Raw genomic sequence first — 19,557 nt, 5'->3', positions numbered from 1 at the left:
CATCATCCACAACATCCAGGACAGGAGAAATGGCTAAAGGTCTGTGCTGTGGTAAATCTAAGAATTCCCAGAGTCTCTTTTTGGACTGAGGATAGCCCTGACACTTCCACTGAAAATGCTCTCAAAGTATGCAGGGTTTCACTAAATGAAAAATCCTCTGGAGGAGAGGCAGAAAAAATGGATTCCTCTACATCTGAATCCGCATAAGCAGACAAGGGTTGCATGTCTTCATAATCAGAAACCTCAGAGTTATGGGACTCCTGGTCAGATAAAACTGCTGGAAACAAATCTCTTTCTTTTGGAAGGGGTAGGCTGGCTTCGCCTAATAAGCATGATAAGGTCTTCCGACATTTTAAGCATTTGAGACTGAGGCATGGAAGCAAGTGCTTGAGCTTGGATCGAAGGTTTTTTAGGCATAGTTCGTACCCTGGGCCTTAGAAACTTGGTAGTTTTAGAAAGAACTGAAGACGTGAAAGAACTAGTCAGTCTGTGTCAAGTATCGGTAGTGCGAAGAAAGTACAGTTTTGTACCTACCATAAATGTAGATGTCCGAACAGGATAGCATCTGCAGTCATAACAAATGGGTTGTCCTGTCGTCAGGCAGCCCTTCGGTCGGCCGGATTCCAAAGTCTGGGTCTGGCCTCGGCTGGTGTCGCACTCCACCCGACGTCATCTCTGCTGGTCTTCGGGTATAAAGGCATCAGCCGACGCCATTTTCCTCAGTGTTTCTTGCCCCAGATGCCAGTTGCCCTCTTGGAAAACTAAATTTTGGGTAAATGCCAATGTTTCCAAAAAAAGGTAGGCAAACACAAAAAATAAGCATGTATGTACATATATACAAACAAATACACCATAAGAGATCCCCCCCAGCTACCTATTAGGAGGGTAAATACCCTAGGAATACCACAGAGGAGAAGGAGGGTGGGTAATCCTGACTGCAGATGCTATCCTGTTCGGACATCTACATTTATGGTAGGTACAAAACTGTACTATGTCCTTCAAGGATGCATCTGCAGTCATAACAAATGGGTAGAATACCATAGCCAAACTAGGTGAGGAGGAAGAAGAATTATGGTGTAGTTAGGATCCCTTGCAATACAGCAGTGGCAAACCCTGCTCGGGATCTAGAGTATAGAGGTAAGTTATAATGCTTGGCAAATGTATGCATGGAGGTCCAAGTAGCCGCCTCAATAATGTCCTTGGTTGCTACTCCTCGTAAGAAAGCTGTGGTAGTGGCTGTAGCCCTTGTAGAGTGAGGTCTTATGTTCTGTGGAATTGGTTTTCCATGGTAGGAGTAACAGAATCTGATGCAATTTCCTATCCACTTGGAAATTGTCTGTTTGAAATTGCTTTTCCTTCCCTTCCTGTTGCATAGGCCACTAGAAGCTGGTCAGTTTTTCTATTGCCCTTGGTTCTGTCCAGGTAGTAGCAACTGTCTATGTACATCCAAGGTATGCAGCAGTCTTTCCCCTGTTCTGTGGATTGGGAAAGAAGGTAGGTAGGTGGATTGCCTGGTTTAGAGACACTCTGGATACCACCTTAGGCATAAATGTAGGATTAGTTCTCATGGATACTCTATCTTGATGGAAGATTAGGAAGGGTTGTACTGCCATTAAGGCCTGTAGTTCCGAAACCCTTCTTGCTGAAGTAATTGCCAGTAGGAAAGCAGTTTTCCAGGATAGGTGTTGAAGATCTGCTGTTGCTGCTGGTTCGAATGGAGGGAGTGTCAATTTTTCTAGCACAAAGTTCAAGTCCCATGCTGGTAATGGTGGTTTCCTAGGAGGTTTTACATTCTTGATTCCTCTGAGGAACTGCCTGAGTAGAGGATGTGAGAAGACAGGGGGATCGAAGCTGTATTCTGCAGAAATAGCTGATGCATGTATCTTGATGGAAGAATAGGACAGGCCTGTATGGAGAAGCTCTGCCAAGTACTCCAGGATGTTGGCAATATCTATCTTTGACACATCTTTTGCTCTTTCAGTGCTCCAAATGACAAACCTTTTCCATTTCCCTGCATAGTTCCTTCTTATAGAAGGTCTGCGGGCCTCCAGGATAATGTCTTTAACCCTTTGGGATAAATCTGGGTTAGTTGCTGTTATGTAATGTTCCAGGCAGTTAGTTGCAGAGTTTTTAGATTTGGATGCATGATGTTGTAGTCGTTCTGAGTTAACATCAAAGGCATCAGGGGTAGTGTCCACGTTCTCCCCCGTGACATGCTCCTCAGCAATGGATACCAGTGTTGTCTTGGCCAATTTGGAGCTATCAGAATTATCCTTGGGCTCCTCTTTGATTTTCAGTAGTATCTTGTGCATCAAAGGAAGAGGTGGGAATGCATATGCTGTCAGGCCTTTCCAACTGAAGGATAGAGAGTCCACCTTCCATGCAAGTGGGTGGTATGTCCTTGTGCAGAATTTCTTGAGCTGGTGATTGAGTGGGGATGCGAATAGGTCTATTTGTGGCATTCCCCATTTCTGTGTGATGGCCTTGAAGATGTCCGGGTGTAGCATCCATTCGTGAGCATCCGAGGTAGTTCTGCTTAACATGTCTGCTAGGATGTTTTCTTTTCCCGGTACAAATATTGCCCTTAACTGAATGTTGTAGCTCAGAGCCATATTCCATAGGTCCAGAGTCATTCGGCATAGGGGGTATGAATGAGTGCCTCCCTGTTTGTTGATGTACCACATGACTGTGGTGTTGTCTGTCCTTATCATCAAATGGCCTTCTTTGAGGAATGGTCTGAAATTCTGGATTGCTAGTTTTACTGCCAGCATTTCTTTTTAATTTATGTGCAGGTGCAGTTGATCTGGGGTCCATAATCCTTGTATGCATTTGTCCAGCATGTGGGCCCCCCAACCTAGGTCTGAGGCGTCCGTTGTGATGGTTTGGCTTGCTTGAAAGTTGTGGAAGGGCAAGCCTGGGTTTGACTGGCATGCTTGAGCCCACCATAGGAACTCTTGTTTCAGGCATGGGATTAGTGGTATTTCGGTTTCTAAGCTGTGCCTGTGTTGAGACCATAAATTCTTTAGGTACCACTGTAGTTTTCTCATATGCAATCTGGCCTGGGGGACCAGGATTATGCATGATGCCATGAAGCCCAAGGCCTGCAGTACTTTCCTTGCTGTTAGTTTGTTCTGCTTTGTTAATGCCAAGAAGTAATGAGGGAGTTGTTCTTGTTTTTCTGCAGTTAGGAATGCCATTTGTTTTACTGTGTCCAATTCTGCACCCAAGAATGTTTTTGTTTGGGATGGTATTAGTCTTGACTTTTTTAAATTGTGTATCCCAGGGCTTGTAGTAAGAGCTTGTAGTAAGCAAATGACTCTTTGTAAGTCTTTTGTCAGTTTGCTTTTGTTGTCCGCTTGTATCAGGCAGTCGTCCAGGTATGGATAAATTTGGATTCCCTGTAGCCTGCAATGAGCGATTACTGATGCCAGGCATTTTGTGAATACTCTGGGCGCAGTAGATAAGCCAAAGGGCAATGCTGAGAATTGATAATGCTCTGATCCTGCAAGAAATCTGAGGTATCTTCTGCAATTTGGTCATATGGGGACGTGCAGGTATGCCTCCTTGAGTTACCAGCCAACACTCCTTGCCCAGCATGGGAAGAAGTTGCTGTAGGGTCAGCATTTTGAATTTTGGGACAATGATGAATGTGTTTAAGGCGGACAGGTAGAGAATAGGTCTCCAACTTTTCTCTTTTCTTGGTACTAGGAAGAGTCTGGAGTAGAATCCTTTGCCCTGTTCTGTTGGTGGTACTCTTTCCACAGCTCTCATCTTTGTTAATTGAGCTATCTGCTTTAGAGCTTCTGTTTTCTGATTTGGAGGTAGGTTTGGCATTCCTCTTTTTACTGGTAGGGTGTGGAAGTGAAACCTGTAGCCTTGGTCTATGGTCTGCAAAATCCACTTGTCTTTTGTGATATAGTGCCAATTTATTGAAAATAAGGCTAACTTTCCGCCTGAGGGTGCTGCTATTTGTTCCCTGGTAGGCGGTGTCAGAGCCAAGTCACTGTGATTGTCCTGTTGCAGTGGCAGTGGTTGTGTCTGTGCCTCGCTGGTTATTGCCTTGCCACTGGCGTCCTCTGTAGGCACCTCCTCTGGATTGATTTCTGCCTCTGGAACGTCTATTCCTGCCTCTCTGAGATTTAGAGGAGTCTGGAAAGGACCAATTTTTGGAAGGCCAGTTCCTGCTAAACCTTGGGGGCTGAACCTGTAAGAAATCTTTAACTGTTTGTACAGATTTTGCCTTCTCTTCCATTTTCTTCATTACTTGTTGAGCAGGAGAACCAATTAGGCTGGCCTTATCCATAGGAGCATCTAACAGCTTTGCTTTAACATGATCCGGCAAGACCTGTTCTTTCAACCATGCATGCCTTCTTATAACTGTGCCAGTCATGGCTGATCTAAATGAAGCCTCCAGTGCATCATAGCCACATTTTAAAGAATGGTTACTAACCTGCTGAATGTTATTCACCATTTCTAAAACATATTTCTTATCTAAGGAGTCATCAGAGGACAGTTTCTTAGTTAACTGATCAAGCATAAACTCTTGGTATTGGATCATATGAAACTGACAGTTCAAAGCTCTAGCTGAAAGAGTAGCAGAGGTGTAAACTTTTTTACCCCATCTCTCTAAGGACCTGGATTCCCTTTCAGAAGGGAGAGGGTTTTTTGCTGAGGTCGAAGCTACTGCCTTAGGCCCCTGTGAGATAGTCTCAGGATCTGCAAGTGGGGCCTTGTATAGGTGGTGATGAGTGTCCGGTACCCTGTAAAACCTATCTGGTTTGGCAGGGGCTGGAGGTAAAGTATCAGGAGCAGTGCAAACATCATTAAATGCATCATCCACAACAGGCAGAACTGGAGGTATAGCTAAGGGCCTATGTTGCGGTAAGTGTAGAAAGGTCCTAAGCCTTTTTCTTGAATCTGAGAAATCTTGTCCCTGCCATTGGAATTGCTCTCTCATGGCATGTAAGGTTTCCCCAAAGGAAAATTCCTCTGGTGGAGAGGCAGATGGAATAGATTCTTCAGCATCGGAATCTTCATAAGTAGAAAAAGGAGCCTCTGGATGGTCTGTAATGTCTGAATCATCAGAAGAATCATCTGAGGACACTGGCTCTGGGGGCTCTGCTCTAGGTCTCTTTTCTGGAGGCTGAGAGGCCCTGTCTGGGTGAGATTGGGATCCCCTTATTAAAGAGATGAGATCCTCTGCCAGAGTAAGCATTTGAGAACTGGAACTGGGCCTGTGTGAGGGGGCTTAACAGGCACTGATTTAGCAGTTTTGGCTGCTTTAGCCCTGGCAAAGGCCTTAATAGACATGGCTGCAGGAGGCCTAGCAGCACCACGTGCTGGGGTAGAGACATCCAAAGGGATGGTGTCTGATAATTCTATAGGGACCACATTAGTAGGCAAAACTTCAGAGGCCGATTCAACTAGGGTAGCAGGAGCCTCGGTAGTAGTCATGGATTCGGCTGAAGATTGACCCGTTTGCTCGGTTTCGGCCGAAACCGAGATACTCGCGGTTTGCTTAACCGTGGTTTCGGCCGAAACCGCAGACCGCGAGTGTCGGTCTTTTTCTTTGCGTTTTTTAACAATTTGAGAAGTCGGAGGATCCGACGGCATAATGTACGCAAAATCTGAGCTGAAAAACTGTTCAGCAAACTCCGACCGACGCCTAAGTGTTCGTCGGTTGAAGGAAGCACAGGCTAAACAGGCTGCTACGTCGTGGTCTGGGCCTAAACAAGGTAAGCAGTAAGAGTGGAAATCTTTATGAGGTATTTGTTTCCCACAAGTTAAACAGTTATTTACTTTTTCTGACATCGGCTGAGGCAAGAAAGAGTCCCCAACGGGGTACTTAGCTTTTAGAAGTCTTCGAAGTAGTATTCGGTAGTAGTAATCTCTGGATCTGACCGACCGGCACTTGCAAACATCTTCTGCTTCGGGCGCCACGCGGCAAGAAAGACTGAGGAAAATGGCGTCGGCTGATGCCTTTATACCCGAAGACCAGCAGAGATGACGTCGGGTGGAGTGCGACACCAGCCGAGGCCAGACCCAGACTTTGGAATCCGGCCGAACGAAGGGCTGCCTGACGACAGGACAACCCATTTGTTATGACTGCAGATGCATCCTTGAAGGACATCTTCCTTGGAAGCCGGTGCCTGCTCCGTGGCTCCGGACTCATCCAAGATAGACACATCCGCAGAATCCTTAGTCAAAGAAAAGTTTTGCAGCATACCGGACTCCGAACGGGTCTCAGTAGCGGCCTGCGAATCCACAGAAGTGGGCATCAGGGGCTGTGAAAGCTCCTCACTGAGGACAGGCGAACTGGCGACTAGCTTAACAGAAGCGTTGGCAGCGGTTTTGGACCTGTACACTCTGTCTTTTTCCTTACCTTTTTTCAGAGGATCGGTAGTCGGATGGCTTATCAAAGCCATTTCGGAATACAGAGATAGAGACTGGAAATATTTAGCTACAATAAGAGCCCGACGATGTATAGTTTTGGTGTTAAACAAAGCACAAAACTGACAGCGGGGGACGTCGTGGTCTGGGCCTAAACAGGTGATGCAGTAAAACGGAAATCGCGGTGTGGTATTTGCTTTCCACAGGCGAGACAATTGTTAACTTTTTCCAACATCGGTTAGAGCAAGAAAAAAGGATCCCCAATGCGGTACTTTGCTTTATAAGACTTCAACTTCAATTCGGAAATAAACTCAGGTGGAGGCGGACTGGCACTCGTGCGAACTGCTTCTGCTCCGGGCTCCTTGGTAAGAAAGACTGATGTAATGATGTCAGTCCTGGAGTGACAGCAACCGACGCAGAAATACTAAGCCTCTGGTATTCAGGACGACTGAGGGCTATCCCTGGCAGGATAACACAAGTGCGATGACTGCAACAGTGAAACACGAAGAACATCTGCAGATGTAGAAGGCTGGTCGATTTGCAGGAGTTCAAAATACCTCTTTTTAGTCTCAGAAACATCACAGACCTGCCACTTAAAATGCTCTCTCATAAGTGTAACCGTGTCCCCAAAGAAGAATTCTTTCCCAGGAGAATCAGGACTAATGGTGTCCTCCTCCTCAAGAGCAGCAAAGTCCTTGGGAGACTCAACTTGGGAAAAGTAAGTCAGGGATTCATCAGAAGAGAGTTCTTCTTCAGACTCCTCCAAGGCCTGTACAGGCGGTAGGGCTGGTTGTGGCACCTGAGGCTGAAGGGCCTGGAAGGCTCTGAACAAGTTCTGGGAAAAGGCTTCCCATCCAGGTGCTGGCTCTATAGCTCTGTGTTTTTCTTTCTGTTTCCTCTTAAGAGGAATAGGAGTAGTCGGTTTTGCAACAGGCGCCGGGGTGGATGGTAAGGCAGTAGTAGGCCCCTCTGATGCCATGAACAGGGGATCCCCCTCGCCATCAGGGCCTGATGGCTGATCAACCTCATCGGACATGCTCTGGGTTTCAGCTGAACTGTCTTCTACCACAGTTACTGGTTCCAGTGGTGAAACAGACGCCCGATGGGACACTTGGCTAAAATTTGCCTCGAGAGTCTCATTCGACTCCTGAGGTGCAGCATGGGCATTGGGCCTAACTTTTTTTGGCTTTCTCCCGAGGTGGCTCCTCGGAGGTACCTACCCCCCACCCTCCATACATAACGTAAAACATCTGAGTCTTTGGTTTTCCAAATATAACTTTAAAGCAGCCAAGCAACTATGCAAAGTTTTATGTACAAAGAACTGCCAGATGTCTCAAGACTTATAGTTGTGGCCTTCCCCTAAACAAAACAAACACTGATCATGCGTGTCTTTATATGGAATTTGTCTTCCACAAGCACACTTTCCCTTCCTAGCTGACGTGTATGTCTGGAAAGCAAGAAGAAATATAATCAAAAAACCCAAAAGGGTACGTGCCTGCAGTGGACAGCCTAAGTCAAACAAGCAAACGGATTCCAGGAGCTGGCGATCAGAGGTCCGTAGATCACTGCAGCAGAAAAGTTCTGGGTTAGGTACATGCAGATGTCACTTTTACTGCCAACGTTGGTTTATGGCTCTGACAAGCAATGTCACACGTACCCCTTATCCTAAGGCTTTGGTATACTGCCCAGATGTCTGGTGCTCAGGCAGTCACCTCCCTACTGTTATGAATACTGCAACATGGAGGAGAAGGACATATACCTATTTTACTGACATGGTCAGTGACAGAAATATGTTCAAAGAACTGTTTCAGATCACAAGTTTTTCTTGTAACAAAATTTGGGGACCAACACGAGGACTGCACGAAGATCTTTGCTGCCCAAAATGATCTTCCAGTTTCCGCTTAAAATAGCCTTAATGTGGTTTGCATCAGACAAAATGGGCAAAGGAAAACCCATTGACATGAAACTACAATCAACACCATGTCCATCTCTATTACAAGGATTAGTGAAATGACTAAATAAAACTGGAGGGTACTTCGCCCTTCTCAGATATCTAATTTCACTGATTACACAGTCCAAAAAAGGGGGGTCAGTATGGCCTCTTTCCTTAAATAATTGTTTCAAAAATAAAACGTCTTTGTCGAAATGCAAATCTATGCTAATGAGACGGGTTATCCTAATAAACTGACCTCTAACAACGTTCTTCTTCATAAACTAACTGTGTTGGCTACTGGAAGCAAAACAATTATTAACACAAGTTACTTTCCTAAAGAGGTTACTCTGGAAGAAGCCAAAATTCACATACACTGTAATCTCATCCAAAAAATTAATTACTTCCTAAACACCCCTGAGTAAATCGTAAAAAGAAAGTGGTAGCATTAAGGTCATGAATAAAAATAGAAAACTCCTCAAAATCACCTTCTCACATAAAAAATAAATAATCGCTATACCTCCTGTAAAATCAAACGTTTATCAAAAAATGGGTGTGAACAAAGAAATTCATGCTCTCACCAACTCATTACTAAACTGGCATAGGAGGGTGCCATCTTGGCACCCATCGCCACCCCTCTTTTTTGTTTAAGATAATTTTCATTAAAACAAAAAAGATATTCTCCAAAACAAGCTTTCGCAAAATGAAACTAAATAATTCCTGAAATAAATCCAACCCTGCATCCTACGGTATACAGGAATACAACTAAATTACAGGTGTAAACATACACTTCTCACATCCTGAGAAGGGATATTTCTGCAATTAACCTAATAATGCCCAAGAATCTCTGAGTTAGAACCTTGAATTTTGTATCAAAGGGTTAACAACTGAATCTAAAAAAATAGATACAAATTCTGCTTTCGTTTCTCCTGTTGAAATAATGGAACTAAAAGAGTGACTCTCACCCTTAGCTATAACCTTATGGGTTTCTGGAATACTGAAAAACCTACCCGGCTTCGGAAATTCGACATACGAGGATAAAAAAATTATAGAGGTTAACATCAATCTGCCCATTATACAAAAGGTCTAGCAAAACATTATCCAACTAATGAAAACAGTAATTAATTTCACAAACAGAAACAGGTTCATAGAATTTACCATCTGCCAAACAGCAGAAATACTGTGGACATAATCCACAAAATTCACGAGCACCATCCCATTGCCCTTGTCAGATTTCATAACTTGGAACCCCTGGAAATTTCTAAGCTCCAACAAAGCCTGCCTCTTAGGAGTCGTATTAAACTTTTTAGGGAGTGGAATTGCTCAAGAGATCCCTTATTTCCTTTTCGCAAGCCTCAGAAAAGACTTGCAAAGTATGATGAACAGATGGAGTATACATCTCTTCTGAAATCTTAAATCCCCTCTCCAAATTAACATTATGCAAAATACAATTTAAATTAAGCTTACATACATGCAGCCAAGTTCTTTGACAGTGTTAGTCAAATTAGCTCTACAAGTTGGAACAAATGAAAATCCTTTTTTTCAAAACACCCAAATGTCATGACAAAATCACTAAAGTTCAAAACAGAAACACCACATGTAGAACTTTCAAATTTAGTGAAATGCACTTTACTCTGCCCCACCCCTGTCTTCCATCTGTCCCTTGGAACGCTCTGCTTTCTGCCACAGTTCCCCAAAGCCATGTCTCAAAAAGGGGAAGATGAACTACAAGCCTCAATGCTACTACCAGCAACTGAATTAACAATCATTTGCAACAGAAGGAGCATTTGAATCAATAAATGAACCAACAGGCCACTCTTGAATATTGTACTCCTTACTTCCAGTGTAAGCCACGGTGGTGCAGTGATAGTGTTGTCACCTCACAGCAAGAGGTTCTCCCGTTCGACTCTCGGCTGGAGCGGCTTCTGTATGGAGTCTGCATGTCCTCCCGCAGTCGAGTGGCGTTCGAAAGACATGCGTGAATGGGCGTGCCTTCGTTGAAGGTTGAGCGTCGAGCTGGCACCTCGGCACTGTAAAAATCTACTGCCAATCATTAGTGGACCGGAGTTCTGCTGTGGCGACCCCTAATCGGGAAAAACCGAAAGAACAACAACTCCTTGCTTGCAGTGGTGGTAGGCAACAGCTGCTGGTTGCTATCAAAAACTGTTGTCTTCATCATCAGTAGATTTATTAATAGGATACATCTTGCCAGCGACATGCATTTGCATCCCTTATTAACTTTTTACGTTATCGATGGACAACTGTAGCACAAGGTCTGTACTCTGGCCCCAATAGCACTGTACACTACACAGGTTGGCCAGGTGGATATCAGCCTCTGGCCAATTACTTTATGAATACAACTGCAAAAGTGACCTTACAATGAACGTTTTTATCATCATGATAAACATTATTTACTTTCCCGAATAAAAAACGGTGTTTTAGATGTTTTATGTTTTTTCTTTACTGAAAAAGTACAAACTGAAAAGTATGAGCCACAGTGCAATACCAGTTTCATCTAGTGCAATTGAAGGACTGAAGAAATGGAGAGCTAGAACAACATTGCACCAATGTTGGAAGCCTGAAGTTGTCAGCTTCATTACCCTCAACACTGCAAAACTTGCACTGCATGTCAAAGGGAAGAGCTACTGCTAGCAAAATCTGACCAGATTATGAGGAAACAGAAGTTGGATAAACCCAAATCATTATCCACTGTTAACCAAATAAGAGCTTGGGTATGCATCTTAAGAAATAGCTGCATTTAATTAACTCCAACACAAGCAAGAACCAGGGTTTCATCACTGATAAAGTAACACAGTAGCATACATTTACACAATACTTGTGTGTCATCCAGACAGACTATATAAAAATACAATTTGTACTTAAACAAACCTTTCCTTCTCTCTCTCTTTTTCTTTTCTTTTGTCATCCCTTATTTCTTCTTTTTCAGAAGGACTTTTTCTCATGAGGAATCTGTTCTCTGGTATTGGTGGTATCTCTTCGGGGCGTACAGTGGAACATGGCAGTACTTCATTGCTTTCATTGGCATTGTCATTTGATGTACTACTGCATAAAAAAGTCAAAAATCACATGAAGACACTCAGCTGTGAAAATATTACATGGTCCTACACAATTTTATTTATTTACTGACCTGGTAAGTACAATGATCCAAGGACCCCTTTCAGGAATGAATACGATAAAGTAAACAGAAGTGTATTACATCAAGAAAGCAATCAGTAACTGTAAATTTGTATACACATGTAAGTGTAACACTGAGATTGCCATAAGCTGCAACAGTTTCGCAACCATTACTAACTAGGTGAAAACTAGTGCATACAGTTAAGTTTGCAATACATATTTCCTGAAGGCTGAGGAGTGTGTGATCTCTCTACAACTGAAAAACATCCTCCTGCTCAATTTTTTTTGTTTTGAAATGGGGACGACAATCCCAGTTTATCAGGCTATCCAGCAATGCCCAGTGCCTTCAGCAGTTCTAGCAATATCTTCTCTACACCTATAGAAATAATTCACAAAGTGACGCAACTCACCACCAAATTTGCATCAGGTTAAAAGTTCAGCATATCACTTAAGCAGAGTGTCTGATGACATAGCTCTAAAGTCAATCACACACCTCTGACCTAGAGAGTTCTTCTACCAAGTACACTTATGAGCATCCTTATGCTTGAAAATGGTGTTTGTTACGGACCCACCATTACCAGCATAAAGTCCAAAAACATCCAATGATTCAGAAGAGACAAACCATTCCTTCCAATCACTCACCTCCAAGTGTCTCCATCATTCCCTACCCAAGTGCCCGATACCTCCAACAACTAAAATCTATGGGCAGTACCATATCAAGTACTATTTCAGGGTCCTCAAACACTCAGAACAGCTAAGTAAAATGTACACTCAAGAGTTGTCCTTCCTACAACTTGCAGTCACACCAAGTAGAACTTCACAAGTTTACTGGCACAGACCCAACTAAACTGCACATGGGAGATGAGTGGATAGGCCCGAGAGCATCTCCACACAAGCTTGGGTTCTCTCCTAACAGTCAGTTTTAGAGTAGGACAGAGACCACTCACATTTGAGAAGTTCCAAAACCAATGTTGTACATCACAGGCGAGGTCAACTAATTCTAGCCAATAACCCAAATGCAGAAAACAAATGACTCCAAGCCACAAGGGAGGTAAACTTTACCTCACTTGTGGCTTGGAGTCCTTTGTTTTCTTCATTTGGGAATTTGCAGTTCAGTTTGTGTTTGTTTTTGTGCTTTGTAATTCTAGCCAATAGTCTTCACCCTCCCACACAAGCTCTGGCTCCTACCTCAGCAGTGAGGTGACGCTCAATGTCCCAAGAATCTGTTTCCACTGTTAATGTCTCATGCATCTTAATTCATCTCACTCCCATCTGCTATCTTGACTGTTACTACAAGCGAACATGTCCCCCTCCCTTTGCCTTTTGGGTGGTGACCCCACAATAGCAACTCTACTCAGCTTTTTTGGGCTAAGTATAGAAGCTACAGTTTTACAAATATACAAAACAATAGTACATACTCTTACTTTGGGAAAACAGTAATAATGCGTTGAGAACAACCACTACAAAGTTAAGTACACAAACAGCACACTACATAACCAAAAAAACTCATGTTTATTAGTGGGGTGCGGGGGCTTCATTTGGGAAGCCCAAGCTTAGATTACCACCTGTCCATGCAAGGGCAGGATAATACTTACTTGGATAGCTTTATCTTACCATGAAACATGAAAAAATGCAAATGTCTTTATAATTTAGGGGAAAAATATAACTTTCCTCTCAGTGTTATAAAAAGTAGGCTGTTTGAAACAGCTCAATCTGACATAATAATAAGTATGATAGGGTGAGCGTGGTGGTGCAGCGGTTAGCGTTGTCGCCTCACAGCAAGAGGTTCTCAGGTTCGATCCTCAGCTGGGGTGCCATCTGTGTGGAGTCTGCATGTCGACCCTGTGGTCACATGGGTTTTCTCCAGGTGCTCCGGATTCTTCCCACATCCCAAAGACATGCTGTAGGTGGATTGGACACTCTAAATTGGCCCTAGGAGTGAGAGTGTGTGTGTGCCTTCTGTGGGAGGCTGGGCGCCGGGCTGGCAACTCGCCACTGTAAAAACTCCACTGCCAATCATGAGCGGACAGGTGATCCGCTGTGGCGACCCCTAACCGGGAAAAGCCAAAAGAAGAAGAAGAAGATAGTGCGTACTACTTTTGATAAGATCATAAAATAGATGGAGACCCAACAGCAATTCAAATGATCTAGGACTGATCAGCAAAATAGTGTTGAAACAATCAACCAGCAAGGATCACCTGACACTGTCTAGCCTATTCTGTGGGGTGTGTTGGGAGGTGGGGGTGTTGCAGCTTGGTCTGCAAAACTAGTCTCATAGTAGAGGCCAGGCAGTTTATGCTGACTAGCTGCCAAACCAAAATTAAGTAGCGTTCACTGAAAATACCATCATTCCAGCTGAAGCATATCAGACAGTACAGCAGTGTGAGGGTTCTTGACACAACTGCATATATCTTAACAAAACGTCAGTGGTGTAGTGGACTTAGCTGCAAGCAGATGTCGGACTTCAAGTGCAATAGGAAGTCTTCTATTTCAAGTGTGAAGATGCCTCCTCAAATGTGGACATCAGTTGGAAACTTGACTAAAGGACAGAGTAGACTGCATCATCTTCAGTTCTCTTTAGTGGCAGAGAAATGGAAGATCAGAATAAAACAGTAGTCTTCATCCTATGTCAACCCCCCCCAAATAAACAAATAAATGTTATCAATGCCATACAAAAGAGCAGAAAAGACCACTACCAAGTGTAACATTTTTATTTATATACAGTCACCACAAGGCAGCCTATCTCCAAAAGGAGAAAAGGCAGATGCTGCCAAACGCAAACACAAAAATATATAGGTAAGAAGGGAAAAAGGCAGGCAGACGCTCCTACTTCAGAGTAACGGTCCTGTCATTCAAAGATGCAGGGCTATACTCTGAGCTGTTAAAGAACTGCTTCCTGGACCTTATAACCTCCATTGTCTACATGTTTCTCTGGGCAAGTCACTTAATCAGAAAGTGCTCCTGAGTTGACCCTGAAAAGGGACACAGTCTAGTGGACTTACACGGTCAACAAACCTAACAAAATAAATGCAGTACCCTCTCCCAAATGAAAGAAAAGTTGTGTAAAATCTTACCATAACTGCCCTTCTTTTCCATGTTGCAGTATTCTGCACATATGGGTTTTCTCCTTTTGCTACCCGAACGTCCGGCCAATATACAAAAGAATTCGGTCACTGTATGATGCTTGGGATGTCTGATTTAGCCATCAGAGTGTGGGCCATCAAAGTGACATCTGCACGCACCAGACCTCAGAACTGAGCGCCCCAGTTGGAACCAGTCCCAGAGAAGGTAATGCAAGTCCTGTGCCATCCAAAAAAGGAACTGTCAGAAAATAGGAGGGGTAGGTGGGAGGGAAGGAATACTGCAACATGGAAGAGAAGAAAATCTACAGTTACAGTAAGATTTTACACAACTTTTCCATGTCCTTCTATTCACATGTTGCAGTATTCTGTACATATGGGTGAGTGCCAAAGCTCACTGTGAGGAAGGGTGAGGTGGCAAAGTAGAGTTCTCCAGGAATCCATGAAGGATAGCCCTGGCAAATCCAGCCCTGGACCTGGAAATCTGGTCTATCTTGTAATGCCTTGTGAAGCAAACTTTACAATAAAAGGAGGAGACTTATACAAAAAAAGGCCAAATCTCAAGTAGAAAAATCATCCCTGATCAGCATTAGTAAGAAATTGAGGGCCCTCATCAAGTCAACTAAAGCTAATTTTGAAAAGAAAGTTGCCAAGGATAACCATAAGGCCTTCTATGACTACGTCAAAAACCTAAATGGCAACGCTCAGGTCTGTTCTGAGCTAGTACAAAATGGAACAAAATACACTGACCCTTCTGACATTGTCAACATCTTGGCTGACAGGTTCAGTGCAAATCCCCCCCACCACCACCACCTACAGGGCCTATTACCATTCCAGGGGATTGTGCAAGTCCAATTATTACTGATATGTTGATTAACAAGGCTCTATCTAAAGCTAAAAACACTGCCTCCATGGGACCAGATGGTGTCCCAGGCTGTGTCATATGCGAGCTCCAAAAGGAATTAACCCCGCATCTTAATACCCTGCTCAGTCTCAGCCTCTCCACAGGCTATGTGCCCACAGAATGGCGCACGGCAACGGTGGTCCCGCTACACAAGGGTGGGGCCACAACTGACCCTGGGAACTACCGAACAATAAGCCTGACCAGTCTGATCTGTAAGGCTATGAAGCAAATCATTATGGAACTCATAAATGGAGAGATTGGGAAAGTACAGTTTTGTACCTACCATAAATGTAGATGTCCGAACAGGATAGCATCTGCAGTCATAACAAATGGGTTGTCCTGTCGTCAGGCAGTCCTTCGGTCGGCCGGATTCCAAAGTCTGGGTCTGGCCTCGGCTGGTGTCGCACTTCACCCGACGTCATCTCTGCTGGTCTTCGGGTATAAAGGCATCAGCCGACGCCATTTTCCTCAGTGTTTCTTGCCCCAGATGCCAGTTGCCCTCTTGGAGAGCTAAATTTAGGATGAATGCCAATGTTTCCAAAAAGGTAGAAGGCAAACACAAAAAATAAGCATGTATGTACATATATACAAACAAATACACCATAAGAGATCCCCCCCCAGCTAGCTATTAGGTGGGTAAATACCCTAGGAGTACCACAGAGGGGAAGGAGGGTGGGTAATCCTGACTGCAGATGCTATCCTGTTCGGACATCTACATTTGTGGTAGGTACAAAACTGTACTATGTCCTTCAAGGATGCATCTGCAGTCATAACAAATGGGTAGAATACCATAGCCAAACTAGGGGAGGAGGAAATAGAATTATGGTGTAGTTAGGATCCCTTGCAGTACATCAGTGGCAAACCCTGCTCGGGATCTAGAGTATAGAGGTAAGTTATAATGCTTGGCAAATGCATGCACGGAGGTCCAAGTAGCCGCCTCAATAATGTCCTTGGTAGCCACTCCTCGTAAAAAAGCTGTGGTAGTGGCTGTAGCCCTTGTAGAGTGAGGTCTTATGTAATGTGGAACTGGCTTTCCATGGTAGGAGTAACAGAATCTTATGCAATTTCCTATCCACTTAGAGATTGTCTGTTTGGAGATTGCTTTTCCTTCCCTTCCTGTTGCATAGGCTACTAGAAGCTGGTCAGTTTTTCTATTGCCCTTGGTTCTGTCCAGGTAGTAGCGCAACTGTCTATGTACATCCAAGGTATGCAGCAGTCTTTCCCCCCTGTTCTGTGGATTGGGAAAGAAGGTAGGTAGGTGGATTGCCTGGTTTAGAGACACTCTGGATACCACCTTAGGCATAAATGTAGGATTAGTTCTCATGGATACTCTATCTTGATGGAAGATTAGGAAGGGTTGTACTGCCATTAAGGCCTGTAGTTCCGAAACCCTTCTTGCTGAGGTAATTGCCAGTAGGAAAGCAGTTTTCCAGGATAGGTGTTGAAGATCTGCTGTTGCTGCTGGTTCAAATGGAGGGAGTGTCAATTTTTCTAGCACAAAGTTCAAGTCCCATGCTGGTAATGGTGGTTTCCTAGGAGGTTTTACATTCTTGATTCCTCTGAGGAACTGCCTGAGTAGAGGATGTGAGAAGACAGGGGGATCGAAGCTGTATTCTGCAGAAATAGCTGATGCATGTATCTTGATGGAGGAATAGGACAGGCCTGTATGGAGAAGCTCTGCCAAGTACTCCAGGATGTTGGCAATATCTACCTTTGACACATCTTTTCCTCTTTCAGTGCTCCAAATGAGAAACCTTTTCCATTTCCCTGCATAGTTCCTTCTTGTCGAAGGTCTGCGGGCCTCCAGGATAATGTCTTTAACCCTTTGGGATAAATCTGGGTTAGTTGCTGTTATGTAATGTTCCAGGCAGTCAGTTGTAGAGTTTTTAGATTTGGATGCATGATGTTGTAGTTGTTCTGAGTTAACATCAAAGGCATCAGGGGTAGTGTCCACGTTCTGTTCCGAGACATGCTCCTCAGCAATGGATACCAGTGTTGTCTTGGCCAATTTGGAGCTATCAGAATTATCCTTGGACGCTCCTCTTTGATTTTCAGTAGTACCTTGTGCATCAAGGGAAGAGATGGAAATGCATATGCTGTCAGGCCTTTCCAATTGAAGGATAGAGAGTCCACCTTCCATGCAAGTGGGTGGTATGTCCTTGTGCAGAATTTCTTGAGCTGGTGATTGAGTGGGGATGCGAATAGGTCTATTTGTGGCATTCCCCATTTCTGTGTGATGGCCTTGAAGATGTCCGGGTGTAGCATCCATTCGTGAGCATCCGAGGTTGTTCTGCTTAACATGTCTGCTAGGATGTTTTCTTTTCCCGGTACAAATATTGCCTGTAACTGAATGTTGTAGCTCAGAGCCATATTCCATAGGTCCAGAGTCATTCTGCATAGGGGGTATGAATGAGTGCCTCCCTGTTTGTTGATGTACCACATGACTGTGGTGTTGTCTGTCCTTATCATCAAATGGCCTTCTTTGAGGAATGGTCTGAAATTCTGGATTGCTAGTTTTACTGCCAGCATTTCTTTTTGATTTATGTGCAGGTGCAGTTGATCTGGGGGTCCATAATCCTTGTATGCATTTGTCCAGCATGTGGGCCCCCCAACCTTGGTCTGAGGCGTCCGTTGTGATGGTTTGGCTTGCTTGTAAGTTTTGGAAGGGCAAGCCTGGGTTTAACTGGCATGCTTGAGCCCACCATAGGAACTCTTGTTTCAGGCATGGGATTAGTGGAATTTCGGTTTCTAAGCCGTGCCTGTGTTGAGACCATAAATTTTTTAGGTACCACTGTAGTTTTCTCATATGCAGTCTGGCATGGAGGACCAGGATTATGCATGATGCCATGAAGCCCAAGGCCTGCAGTACTTTCCTTGCTGTTAGTTTGTTCTGCTTTGTTAATGCCAAGAAGTAAAGAGGGAGTTGTTTTTGTTTTTCTGCAGTTAGGAATGCCATCTGCTTTACTGTGTCCAATTCTGCACCCAAGAACGTTCTTGTTTGGGATGGTATTAGTCTTGACTTTTTTAAAATGACTGTGTATCCCAGGGCTTGTAGTAAGCAAATGACTCTTTGTAAGTCTTTTGTCAGCTTGCTTTTGTTGTCCGCTTGTATCAGGCAGTCGTCCAGGTATGGATAAATTTGGATTCCCTGTAGCCTGCAATGAGCGATTACTGATGCCAGGCATTTTGTGAATACTCTGGGCGCAGTAGATAAGCCAAAGGGCAATGCTGAGAATTGATAATGCTCTGATCCTGCAAGAAATCTGAGGTATCTTCTGCAATTTGGTCGCATGGGGACGTGCAGGTATGCCTCCTTGAGATCTAGAGTCACCAGCAAACACTCCTTGCCCAGCATGGGAAGAAGTTGCTGCAAGGTCAGCATTTTGAATTTTGGAACAATGATGAATGTGTTTAAGGCGGACAAGTCGAGAATAGGCCTCCAACTTTTCTCTTTTCTTGGTACTAGGAAGAGTCTGGAGTAGAATCCTTTGCCCTGCTCTGTTGGTGGTACTCTTTCCACAGCTCTCATTTCTGTTAATTGAGCTATTTGTTTTAGAGCTTCTGTTTTCTGATTTGGAGGTAGGTTTGGCATTCCTCTTTTTACTGGTAAGGTGTGGAAATGAAACCTGTAGCCTCGGTCTATAGTCTGCAAAATCCACTTGTCTTTTGTGATATAGTGCCAATTTTTTGAAAATAAGGCTAACTTTCCGCCTAAGGGTGCTGCTATTTGTTCCCTGGTAGGCGGTGTCAGAGCCAAGTCACTGTGATTGTCCTGTTGCAGTGGCAGTGGTTGTGTCTGTGCCTCGCTGGTTGTTGCCTTGCCACTGGCGTCCTCTGTAGGCACCTCCTCTGGATTGATTTCTGCCTCTGGAACGTCTATTCCTGCCTCTCTGAGATTTAGAGGAGTCTGGAAAGGACCAATTTTTGGAAGGCCAGTTCCTGCTAAACCTTGGGGGCTGAACCTGTAAGAAATCTTTAACTGTTTGTACAGATTTTGCCTTCTCTTCCATTTTCTTCATTACTTGCTGGGCAGGAGAACCAAATAGACTGGCCTTATCCATAGGAGCATCTAACAACTTTGCTTTAACATGATCCGGCAAGACCTGTTCTTTCAACCA

General features: G+C 44.1%; 1 protein-coding gene across 2 annotated transcripts in view; it reads right to left on the bottom strand.

The window, feature by feature from the left end:
• The window catches only part of PPIG (peptidylprolyl isomerase G), an 898,166-nt gene that overhangs the window by 475,822 nt on the left and 402,787 nt on the right, over window positions 1-19,557 (bottom strand). For both annotated transcript variants that reach the window (XM_044075490.1, XM_044075491.1), the window contains one exon: window positions 11,210-11,383. In XM_044075490.1, coding sequence (XP_043931425.1) covers window positions 11,210-11,383 — 174 coding nt within the window. The remainder of the gene's footprint in view (window positions 1-11,209; window positions 11,384-19,557) is intronic.

This window comes from Protopterus annectens, chromosome 6.part1 (assembly GCF_019279795.1).
Source record: "Protopterus annectens isolate FY-2018-M chromosome 6.part1, PAN1.0, whole genome shotgun sequence".
NCBI lineage: Eukaryota > Metazoa > Chordata > Ceratodontiformes > Protopteridae > Protopterus > Protopterus annectens.
This window is presented reverse-complemented; position numbering and strand designations above follow the sequence as displayed.